This window comes from Hemitrygon akajei, chromosome 13 (assembly GCF_048418815.1).
Source record: "Hemitrygon akajei chromosome 13, sHemAka1.3, whole genome shotgun sequence".
In the NCBI taxonomy this organism is placed as follows: Eukaryota; Metazoa; Chordata; class Chondrichthyes; order Myliobatiformes; family Dasyatidae; genus Hemitrygon; species Hemitrygon akajei.
The window spans coordinates 42337316-42350229 of NC_133136.1; the positions used below are offsets into that span (position 1 = coordinate 42337316).

Here is a 12914-nt window from a genome sequence, read left to right on the forward strand (position 1 = left end):
AGCAACTACTGCATTCACTTACTTTCCTATCATCAGTGAAAGCACTGGTTCTGATCTCCGTGAAACCAAACAGGGCCTCTGACGGCGATTAATCCTATCAACAGGACAAAGTCATCAAAAATAAATCCCAAGCATATCAAGATTATGCTCATCTCACTGGATCTCAAGGGTAAAAAATTAATGAATGGTTCTCTTAGTATAATGGGGCACCTCTTAACATTTTAGTATTACCTAAGACATGATGTCACATTCCAGATTAAAAATTCCACAAATTAACTACAATAACTATTACTTTTCTGCATAGTGCATGCAGTTTGTTTTATAGCCATTTACCTTAAGTTAAGCATTTACTTTGCCTTTCTTTCTTCACTGAGTTGTTTCATGCAAATTATGGCTCTGAATGGTATATTTTGCATTGTGCTACATTGGATAATAGGCGTGATTTTTAACGTATTTTCACAATTCTGGACACCACATTTATTCTTTCTAAAAAGACATAATTGTCAGAAAAGGAAAAATTATTAAATAGGCATTTAGTGTGTTTGAATGACACTCCTCTGTATACTGCTTAGAGGAACTAAATGTGAAATACTTCAGGTATAGAACAGATATCAACAAGATCCTAGAGTAATCTGCAATCTCTCAATGTTGGATATTATCATGTTGCTTTTCCGATTGAGTATCTTTAATGAAATTGAATGCAAATGGATTTGAGAATTTCTAAAGCTGATTTAATGCCCTCACTTGAACTTCAAGGTCTAGGCCATGGGGTAACAGAGATTATGAGTTTCTATAGTTTGTTCATTAGCTCCTTCTCATTACTGGGGCTAAACACTTCAGTACAACAGCACAATGGACAAAATCATTACTTTCACAACTTCAATTCCTGAACAATCACAAGAAATAAACTAATGTTTGGCATTTTGTTGTCCAGATATTTCTGTAGAAATACATAGACAATTTGATCCTCAAACCAACTTCAAGAATGTTGGGATAATCTTACGAGTAATGCAAGGCAACACTGCAAAATTGCTGCAAAACAGTGCATTAAAACGGATTTATTTGAGGCATGATAGCAGCATTAACCTGTCAAGCCACCATTTTCCCATGCATATGCTGCTGGCTTGTATCAATAATTAAAGAGTTTAAAGGAAATCAGCAGGGAATTTCTCTTTGCACTCTGAGTACTGAGCTCAGCAAGATTTCTTGTCCATTGCAATATTGTGCCAGAAGCTAGAGGAATAAATGATATCTGCTCACTCTGGGCTTTCACTGGCACGTGCAGTAATTCATTATATCCCCAGTACTCAGATTAGAAGTTAAGTCATGCACATTATAGCCTGTGCTTCAATACATTATAGCAGAAATCTGGCTGACAAAAGTCCCACCATTAAAATCTCTAAATGAAATTCAATGAAACCAATGAGAGGGCAACCCATTATTTGGTCCACAAGCAGGAAAGGGTACATCCCTAATCTGTGAATTTACATTAAAGTTCCTTGGGGGTTAAGTAGTTCTTGGTGTTTTTGTTGTCCAGGTGCCATTACTCACAATAGTTCTGTGCAAAATTAAGAAATGCATTCTATTTCACTCCTTGCAAGCCTGATTGAATTTTTTGAGGATGTGACTAAACACATTGATGAAGGAAGAGTAGTAGATGTAGTGTATATAGATTTCAGCAAGGCATTTGATAAGGTACCCCATGCGAAGCTTATTGAGAAAGTAAGGAGGCATGGGATCCAAGGGGACCTTGCTTGATGGATCCAGAATTGGTTTGCTCACAGAAAGCAAAGAGTGGTTGTAGACGGGTCATATTCTGCATGGAGGTTGGTGACCAGTGGTGTGCCTCAGGGATCTGTCTTGGGACTCCTTCTCTTCGTGATTTTTATAAATGACCTGGATGAGGACGTGGAAGGATGGGTTAGTAAATTTGCTGATGACACAAAGGTTGGGGGTGTTGTGGATAGTGTGGAGGGCTGTCAAAGGTTACAGCAGGACATTGATAGGATGCAAAACTGGAGCTGAGAGTGGCAGATGGAGTTCAATCCAGATAAGTGTGAGGTGGTTCATTTTGGTAGGTCAAATATGATGGCAGAATATAGTATTAATGGTAAGACATTTAGCAGTGTGGAGGATCAGAGGGATCTTGGGGTTCGAGTCCATAGGACACTCAAAGCTGTTGCGCAGGTTGACTCTGTGGTCAAGAAGGCATATGGTGCATTGGCCTTCATCGAGCATGGGATCGAATTTAAGAGCTGAGAGGTAATATTACAGCTATATAGGACCCTGGTCAGGCCCCACATGGAGTATTGTGCTCAGTTCTGGTCACCTCACTACAGGAAGGATGTGGAAACCATAGAAAGGGTGCAGAGGAGATTTACAAGGATGTTGCCTGGATTGGGGAGCATGCCTTTTGAGAATGGGTTGAGTAAATTCAGCCTTTTCTCCTTGGAGCGACAGAGAATGAGAGGTGACCTGATAGAGGTGTGTAAGAAGATGAGAGGCATTGATCGTGTGGAAAGTCAGAGGCTTTTTCCCAGGGCTAAAATGGGTAACATGAGAGGGCACAGTTTTAAGGTGCTAGGAAGTAGGTACAGAGGAGATGTCAGGGGTAAATGTTTTTTTTAAAACACAGAGAGTGGTGAGTGTGTGGAATGGGCTGCCAGTGACTGTGGTGGAGGCAGATACAATAGGGTCTTTTAAGAGACTCCCGGATAGGTACATGGAGCTTAGAAAAATAGAGGGCTATGGGTAACCCTAGGTAATTTATAAAGTAAGCACATGTTCGGCACAGCTTTGGGGGCCAAAGGGCCTGTATTGTGCTGTGTTTTCTATGTTTTCTATTTTTATTTGTACTTTTTTGTTTATCTGCATTTTAGAGTGACTACCAGCAAGATAAACTGATTTCCACCATAATAGACATTAAACGTTCACAAGAATAATCTATATATCACAAGAACATACACATTCAGATAAATCCTTGTTTAGTTACACATAAATCCATACAATCCCTTCTTAATTCCAGTAGGCATTTAATTTGAAAGCACTGCGTACACTAGCACAAGATATAGAAGGAATGGTATGTTACTAATTGAAAATTTCTGGACAGAGATTGAAAAGTCAATGAAAGCTAGATGTTATTGTACAAGTTAAAAATACTTCACATTGTCACTTTCTGGTGATCAATATAGGTATGAACTGAAATAAGAGATAAAACAATCATCAAGCTTTAAGGTAGAATAATTTTTTTTTAAAAATAATGGAAACACTCAGCAGGTAAGGTAATATCTGTGGAAAGAAAAGCAGTTTCCCATTTCAGGACAAAGATATTTCATCAGAACTAGCATTCAGTTCCCCTATCTGAAATGTGAACTCTGCTTCCCTCTCCTCAGATGCTGCCTGACCAGCAACATTGTTTTTTATTTCCGATACCTTCTTTTTGATTAATCGTCAAATGGGCTTCGAAGTCCAAAATTGTATTTAAACTATTTTGAGGAATTTTCAGCCTATGAAATTTATTAACAATGCTTAAGCAATCTATATAGTTAATTGTGTTATATTCTAAAATGTGCACAACACAAATAGAGAAAATAAAATGGCAAGTTCCCATTACCAATAACTGTACTTGTCCATATGTTTAGTTTAATTTTGGAGGGATAACCAAGAGCATCTGGAATACTGGAATTCATATCTGGGTAATTTATCTTTGGAAGTACTTGTTGGTCTTGGGCAGTGAGGTGGAATTGGTGAAGTGGAGTGTGCAGTCTTGAGTCCCCTGAATTATATCAAGGATTTCATGGAACATGCAGGTTATTTCTTTGAGTATACAAAATTAAACAATGAACAAATAGCTTTAAAGAGTGGGGTAAAATAGTCTGTTGGGAGAATCTAAAATAAGGAGTGACTTCAAAAAGTACTTTTGTCCCCCCTCATCCACACAAAAATCTGGAAATAGATATCAGAAAGTTAAGATGTGGTCAATTGAAAACATTCAACCTGAAATTGTTAAGTGTCAGCAGTTGTAGAAGCATGAGACAGAGTTGAAATGGAGATTGATAATAATTTAACTGAGCAACAGAATGGGCTCTGGAACTGAATAACCTACTTATATTCTAATTGCTCCAATAGCATTAGCACTTCAGTCCACCTGTCGTTTCCCTTTGTGTGCACTCCATTCTGTTTAATGGCGGTTGCTTGTTGACACAACTAAGACCCAGGGCAAAAGAGGCAAAGTGAAAATGAAAGGAAAATGATTGACAATCTCAATCAGTGAGATCACAAAGGTCATTGATTATAAACATATTGATTAGCTTAACAATAAATGCTCTAGTGAGATAATGAGTTAAAATCATATGACATCTTGCTGGACATGTTTATTTACCTTAAGCAATTTAATAACATTGTTAAATCTGCAGAAAAAAAGAGCTTCATATATACAGGTGTATTGTCCAATTTTGAGGCAATGATTTTCGGAAAAGAATAAAAGAAACATTACTTTGCACCCATCTATATTTAACCTGTCTTGGGAATATTCTATTACTGACATCCATAACTAGGATAAGTCAAAAAATGACTTGATATATAAAAAGATCTTGAAATTAAATGTATTTTCGTACTGTCATTTTGTATTATAGGTCACTATGCCATTTCAAATAACGTGTAAATGATACACTGTAGACTAGGCTGTTGCTATAAAATGTTCATCTGCTGGCAGCTTAACATCTGCTGAGTGTTATTTCATGGCATGAAGCCACTTCTACTTTAACATCCACAGCTGGGGCTGAAAATTCTGGGGGAAATCACTCTCTGGGGGTATACTTCTGTTCATTAGGCTCTCCACAGGGCAAAAAGAGAGCTAGCAGGCTTTTGTTATGTGCCTAAGAAATGTTTCAACATGCTTTCCAGGAAATGTAATCAATCTCTGGGAAGGTCAACTACTTTTAGAAGACAGGCAGGGTGACCTTTCAAGCCCAAGAATTTTTAAAATGTCATTAAGTCTTTGGCTTTATTGAGGCAGTGTGGCATGGCTTTGAAGTTTCTGCTGGCATTCAACACCTCCACTATATGCATACAAGTGTGAATTGTTTACTTTGTCTCATTAAACGTCCTGTGGAAATAGGATATAGGGAGAGTTCCAATTCCTTTACTGGAAATGACTGGTAGCACAGCAGCAGAGTAAAGCCTCTGGAAATTCAGACTACTAACCAAAAGTTAACAGATGTAAATATGCTACTGTTCCCAAGTTGTTAGATTCTTAGGTCTGATATGTGGCTACTGAATAAATATCCATTCTATAAGCAGAGCCCAAAATTCCACCATAATATTAAATTAATAACCTTCAATGTTTTAGGGGAAAAGGGTAGAATTAAGGAGTATGCCAATAGAAAGCATATTGCGATATTAAGATAAATATCCAGTTACTAAATCAAAAGTCAAAAATTAATTTTGTTGTTCTTTTGGCTGAAAACAGAGAATTTTTTTTTTTAAAAACAGAACCTTTTGAAAGATATGCTTGCATTTTGTTGATCAAAAATTATTGTTTCAAACCCATTTGAATTGTTCAAGTGACATATGGACAAAGTTACTTTTAAAGATTTTATGATTAATACCTATATTGATCAAAAGAAATGGTTGTATTCACTTAAAGCTGCAAATGTAACAGAAGCTTTTCTTTAAATCTTGTATTATCTGGATAATAATCATTTATTATCTGAAGACTAGAATTATGATCAGTCAGATAAATGTGAAGGTACCATATTTGATTCTGAATAGATTCTTAAAAAAAAATCTTTCCAGCTGACAGCTTTCAACATTTTGCAGCTTTAACAACTGGGACAAAGGGTCTAATTGGAAATAGCTATGTCACGTGCAGAAGGCCAGGTTTTGTCACAAGAGGCAATATATCTCGCAAGCACACATGAACAGACCAAAGAGGCTAAAACCAGGCAGATTTCCATTCATCGGTCACTTACAACGGTGTCAAACCCACAGGCCAGCATCGCGGACCTTCTGTTGGAGGACGCTGGGACCCCCTGAGGCATTACCAGATTGTATACAAGCAAATAGAAGATAATTACATTTGCTCGAAAGGTATACTTGTACAAGGTGCTCATTCGTTATGAACTCAATATTCCTTCACAATGAGATATTCAATTTCACATGTTTTTATAAACAACAGAAAACATATAATGCAAAATATTCATATGCTATAACATGTGTTATTATTTAGAACACAAAACCAGCATTATGGAAAACTACTTATGTATACATTTTTAAAATAATCTATTCTATGTCCACACAACCATTTTAGAATGTTAAACCTTGGAAACAGATGTTAGAGTCAAAGAAATTTAACCAAATTTCAATAAACTTCTGAACTTTTAATAAAAAAAAAATTTGTGTGTGGGAGATTCCAATGGCATATTCAAGAAAAGAAACTTATTTTAAAAAAGTATAAGCAGTACAACAATAAAAATGTTGATCTCCTTTTACGTGATTATATGAAATACACTAATAGAGGAATAAGTATTGTGGAGACTATTTGTAGTAAGAATGCAATTTTATCACGAGCTCCGATTAATTCAAAATATCATAAGAAAGTTAAAATAGAGCATTATTAGAACAGAGTGTTACAGTCTTGAGCTATGTTGACAGCATACCTGCCTTCACCATATGGGCATTGACTACAAGATTTGCAACATCATGTTACAGCTACATAACATGTTGCTGAGATCGCAATTGGAATACTGTGTGCATTTTCGGTTGCTAGGTGATTAAGTGAAGTGGGCACAGAAAAGACTCACAAGGTTGTTACTGGGGTTGCGAGGTTGGGTTCAAAGGGAGTGGATAGGTGGACAGGCGAGAAAATCTGCAGATTCAAAGCATTGTGTGTGTGGATAGGCTGAAACTGTTTCCCTGAAGTAAATGAAGAGACAGGTGACTTTATAGTGGTCTATATGATCACAAGGTGGAATGTCGCAGGTTTTCTTCTATGGTAGGGTTAAAACTAGACAGATTTATGGTGAGACAAGACAGATTTAAGGGAGATCTGAGAGATTGGTTTTGTGCACAGAGGGCAGTGGTTACATGGAACAAGCTTCCAGAGGAGGTGTTAGAGACAGTGACAAATGCAATGTTTCAAAGACATTTTGTACTGGTTTATGGATAGGAAGAGTTTAGAGGGATATGGTCTGTTGAAGGCAACTGGAACTAGCTCAGAAAGTCATCTTGATCAGCATGGAACACACTCAAAATGCTGGTGGAACACAGCAGGCCAGGCAGCATCTATAGGGAGAAGCGCTGTCAACGTTTTGGGCTGAGACCCTTCATCGGGACCCTTCATCAGCATGGAGCAGTTGACCCAATGGGCCTTTTCTGCACTGTACAACTCTATAACTATCTATTCAATATAAAAACTCAAGCAGTTGCACTAGCCAGAGGTTTGAAAATAAATGTTGTGCTTCAAGTGTTAAGTACCATGATTATACCGATCACAGTTGTGAGCATACTCCGGACTGACGTCACGAAGGATTAACAGAAGGCTGCAAATTCTGCAAATGGCAAGAGGTGTAGCTTTGTTTCCCTCAAAAACCTAATGGTGACTAGTTTCTTAATTTTAGAATATAATGCTGTTTAAATTCAATTAAGACTGTAAATCTCAATTTTAAGTTGGCAGAAAATTGGTATCAACTGATGATTGCTACTTCTATTTCCTTCATAAAAACATCTGTAAACTCAGTGACTTAACAGAGGTATTCACACTAGGCCCGAGACACGAAATAGAATATTATAAGTACAGTACACATTAGGGATTGTGATACCTTTGCTTTTGGAATATTTTCAATCAACAAAATATAAAGTAAATACAAAGGGTTTGCCACCACTGAAAAAGGGATAATTTGTTTAAGAGTGTGTGTTTTTGTTTCAAAGATCAACATTAAATATCAGACTCTAAAAAACTTTGCACTGCACTGCCAAAAGACCTGTTTACTATTCCTACAACCACTGTTTCTTTCTAATTTGTAAACTAAACAGATATAAAGATAAACAGATTTAGAAGATATAAAGTGCCTATTGTTCAGTCATCAAAAACGGTCAACTGCCACACACGTTTAGTTCAGCACGTGATCTTTCATGCTTTTCATGAGTAGAATGCACTTCCTCAGGTGTTAATGGACATTGCTGGTAAGGGCAGGCATTCAATTGCCCATTCCTATTGGCCTGAGGTAAGAATTTATCAAATGAGTGAGTCAGGAGTTACATCTACACCAAACTTGTTCAGGACTGTAGATTTCATTTAATTAAATACATAAATCAATAGGGTGGGGATTTTCCAATACCATATCTTTGTGGTTTCAATATTTGCTCTTTAATTCCAGCTTTTTAAAAATATTTTGAATGTGTACTCCAGCTGCAGGGTTTAAGCTTTTCCCTGGCATCTATGCTGTAGATTTACAGCTGAAAATTAACCACTGCTATCTGTACTGTTGCATGTGTGGAGTATTGGTAAAAAGGAGTGAATTTGACCACTGCAGATTACTCTACTACTCATATTTTGACATACGTTTGAAATCATTTTGACATCTGATCTGCTGGGAGGAACCATGTGACGGCAATCAGTCATCAGTTTGCACATTTATTCTCCTGTTGAAGCAGACAGAATGCAGCCTAAAAAAAAGTGCTCCTGGGGAAGACTGCTTATTGCATTTGTAAAAAAGTTCTCTTTGCCCATTGGCCCATGTTTTCAGTGGTTTTAGTTACTGGTTTGAAATAATAAGAATAAAATATATATCTATTTTGATTCTTCTGCAACATGGAAAATTTTAATCATGTCACTGCACAACCGTTTATAAAAGAAGCTTGTTTTACTTACATGTCGCTCGCAATGGAGGAGTTCCTTGACATAGACTTCGGAGAGAGGTCATAGTCGCTATCAGACCGGTACAGGAAGGACTCCCGTCGTTGACTATGTACAAAGTTGGCCTGTAGAACCAGCCCTGAGCCAGGACTCGTCATTGGATCTAAGGGACTCCGACCTGATGTTGTGCCATTATCCACATCAAAGCTGAGAAAAAAGAATTATGAACAAGGAATATAATTATTGCTGTACAGATAACTTAGTAAATCCTTAACAAATTGTACTTGCTGATTCAAACCACTGTGATCTGGAGTGGGTATAAATGGAAATGCACCTCAGATACAATAACAAAAAGGCAACATCATGTTTTGCTTTCTTGGAATAGCAAACATGTCGTGAGAGCTCTTCTAATTAATATTTCATAAATAAACTTACCAGGATTGGAACCAAAGGTAACAAAGATGAAACTATGTGTCCATCAAAGCTTAATGAAATCTGATAGCCACTGAAATGTTAAGGCCACTGAAATAGTAATCCAGGGAAAACAATCATGTAGTTTTGCTGAGTGGGACCCATTAGTGCACTTCACAGAGGACAGTAAGATTCATTTACTGGATCCATATCTGGATCTTTCCAGATTTACTATTTCAGCCATTGAGAGATAATAATGCCATATCTCCATCTTTGCTGTCGATTTGACTTTGCACAGTTTCTAAAGGCATCTGAATGCACTGGATATACTAAAGCACTTTAAAAGCTATTAAGAATGAAATAAAGAAATAAAAAGTAAGCACCATTGAACATTTTAAAGTTGCCCCTGAAAACATTAAAGCAAACATACATTAGGGAAAAAAAATCACCTCACAGCATTTATTGCCTGAAGCCACTAGGTTGCTTTAAAATATCTGTAAATGTGCTCACAGATCCTGTTTTAGATATACAGAGATTTGGATTAAGATTCATGAAATTTAGAAATCACTAAATTCTGCTCTAGCACTGGATTCTATGCGGTATCCAATGGAAGAACACAATAGTTAAATGCTAGTGGAAGTTAGCTGGTAAATTCAAGATTTTCAGACTGTAAACAGAATCAAAGTCACTAAAACTTAACTTGCTGGATGAAAGTAACTCTCCACAATCTGCTGAGTATCTGAGCTGATAATTCCTCAGTAAAGTTAATCAAGTATCTTAATTGTGAGTGAAAGGGATGTAATTGATAAACCAGATTGAAAACTTGTTCTATGAACTGCAGTAAGGCAAATTAAATAGGTTGAATTCAATGTCAAAAGAGAATCAGAAAGAGAAAAAACTTGCATTAACAAAGAATAAAGAGACAGAGAAAGAGAAGACACTTTTTTCTAAAATTCCTTAACAATTATACCTTTGAAGAATGATGTTCCACCTTTGTAAGTGTTATATTTCAATGCCAAACATGGTGCTTGCACTAATTAACACCTCACTATGTTAAACATTCATGGTTCTGCAACAGAGCTAAACTGGGTGCTGAAGACTGGGTCATGGCTCTGACACTTCATGGAGATACTGTAGTCATAGAGGCACACAGCATCGAAAAAGGCACCTTAGCCCACTATGCCCATGCTAACCATCTCTATTAGATCCATAGCCTTTATGCCTTGAAAATTGATGTACTCATTTAGATATTTAAAATCATTGAGCTGTTCAATAGATATAGGCCCTTCGGCCCTCCACATCCATGCTAACCATCATTCCTAACTGTACTAATCTGACCTGTCTGCTTTAATTCCTTATACTGCTCTGCCTTGTTAATTCAAGTACATGTCAAGATGCCTTTTAAATGTTGTTACTGTTCCTGCCTCTATGACGAGCTCATTCCAGACACCAATTACTCATTGTGTAAAAAAACTTACTTCTTAATTCCCTTTCAAATTTCCCCCCTCTCCAGAAAACGATGCCCCTTGTTTTAGACACCCTCACTATGTGAAGCTGCTCTGGCTACCCACCCTCTTCTTGTTCAATACACCGTGTATGTCTCAGCTTTGTTAGCCCTTCCAAAATATCTCAAATGTATAAAATTCCATCTTGCCAATTCATCCATTTGTAGTCTAACTCCACCCTTTTTTTTAACATTAACATCACATTCAATTTTTATATCATGTGCAAACTTACTAATCATATCTCCTATGTTAGCAATAAATTATTAATGTATATGACAGTCAGCACACCAGTGCAGACCTCTACGATACACTTCAGGTGACAGGTTTCTAATCACAAAGCCAAGCCAAGCACCAATCATCACTCCCTGCTTCCTATCACTATTCAATATTGAATACAATTTGTCAACTTGACCTCATTGCCATGGGCTTTGGGCTTTTGCAACCAGTGTTCAATGAAGGACCTTATTGAAGTTCATGTGAACTACGTCAACTGTATTTCCCTTCTTTAAAAAACCTGTCAAATTAGTTAGGCATAATTTTGCCATAACAAAGCTGTACCAACTATCATTGATTAATCTTAGCCTTTCAAGTGTAGGTTAATCCTGACATTTCAGAATTTTTTTCTATTAACTTCTCTCACACTTGTGTTCAAATCTCTGGTTATCTGTGCTGCTCTTTTTGAATATAGGTGTCACATTTGTTGTATTCTCATCATCTGCCTCATATTCTCTGGTCAGAGAAGATTTTAAGATTCTGCCAAAGCCCCAGTAATCTCTCCATAACAGACTGGGACAGATCTCATCAGGATCCGTGGATTTACAGGTGTCTGTATTTCCCTGGTAATGCCACTGTGGATGGTGGGATCTCAGATGGTAATGAGGAGCTGTACAGGGGTGAAATCATTTGGCTGGTTGAGTGGAGTTGCAACAATAACCTTGCACTCAGTGTCAGGGAGACCAAGGAAACAGTTCTAGATTTCAGGGAGGGGAGGTTGAGAGAACACATACCAGTCCTCCTCAAGGGCACAGCAGTGAAAACAGTGAGCAGTTACAAGTTTCCAGGCACCAGCATCTCCAGGGATGTATCCTATGCCCAACACATTGATGCAATCATGATGAAGACACACCAGCTGCTCTGCTTTGTTAGGAGTTTTGAGGAGAATAGTTATGTCACCAAAGACTCTTGCAAATTCCTATAGATGTACAGTGGAGGGTACTCTGACTCATTGCATCACAGCATGGCGTGCAGGCTCCAATGCACAGGATTGAAAGAGGCTGGAGAAGATTGTAAACTCAGTCAGCTCCATCATGCCCACCATTCAGGACATCTTCAGGAGGCAGTGTCACAAGGAGGAGGTATCCATCACTCAGGACCATCTGGGATATGCCCTCTCCTCGGTTGGAAGTACAGGAGGCCTGAAGGCCTACATTCAGTATTTTAGCAATAGCTTCTGCCCCTCTGCCACGAGATATCTGAACAGTCCATGGACATTACCCTCTTATTCCTCTTTGCACAATTTATTTATTTTGTAATTTATAGCAATTTTATGTCATTGCAATGCTCTGCTGAGCAAAGCAACACATTTCACCACACATTTGCCACGTAGTTGTGGAGCCTTCTCTCAGTTGCTTGTTAAGCAAATGCTAACCAAAACCAGAGAGTTAATCAAAAGAAAATATCTTGAATGCTGAAAATCTCGAATTACAGGGTGGGTGGGCAAGTAACTGGAAGACTAAGTACGGAATGGTTAAATTGGATAAATCCGGTCAGCAGATGGATATGAGTTGGACGTTCTCGGTCTGTGCTCTTGGAAATCCGATGTCCATTAGCAGTACAAGTCTGGACTGTGACCCTCTACCTCTGAACCCGGGCACTATGCTGTTGTATTCCAATGTAAAACTTACTGTTTTGACAGTTTCAGAGTCAATTTACAGTCAAAGGTTACAGGGAGAAAGTAGGAGAATGGGGTTGAGGAGGACAACAAATAAGCCATGATTGAATGACGGCGAAGGCTCAATAGGCTGAATGGCCCAATTCTGCTACAATGTCTTATGCTTTATGCAAGTCAGTGACAATAAACCTGATTCTGATTAAGCCTATTAAGATGTCTTCTACATCCTCCTTTCTAATAGCCACGGTTT

At 37.7% G+C, this 12914-nt stretch overlaps 1 protein-coding gene across 10 annotated transcripts in view; it reads right to left on the reverse strand.

The window, feature by feature from the left end:
* The window catches only part of pde4d (phosphodiesterase 4D, cAMP-specific), a 1157264-nt gene that overhangs the window by 147107 nt on the left and 997243 nt on the right, over window positions 1–12914 (reverse strand). For 9 of the 10 annotated variants that reach the window (XM_073064478.1, XM_073064480.1, XM_073064479.1 and 6 more), the window contains one exon: window positions 8873–9064. In XM_073064478.1, coding sequence (XP_072920579.1) covers window positions 8873–9064 — 192 coding nt within the window. Of the gene's footprint in view, window positions 1–22; window positions 95–8872; window positions 9065–12914 lie in introns of all 10 variants that reach the window. The other variant, XM_073064489.1, reaches the window with a different exon arrangement.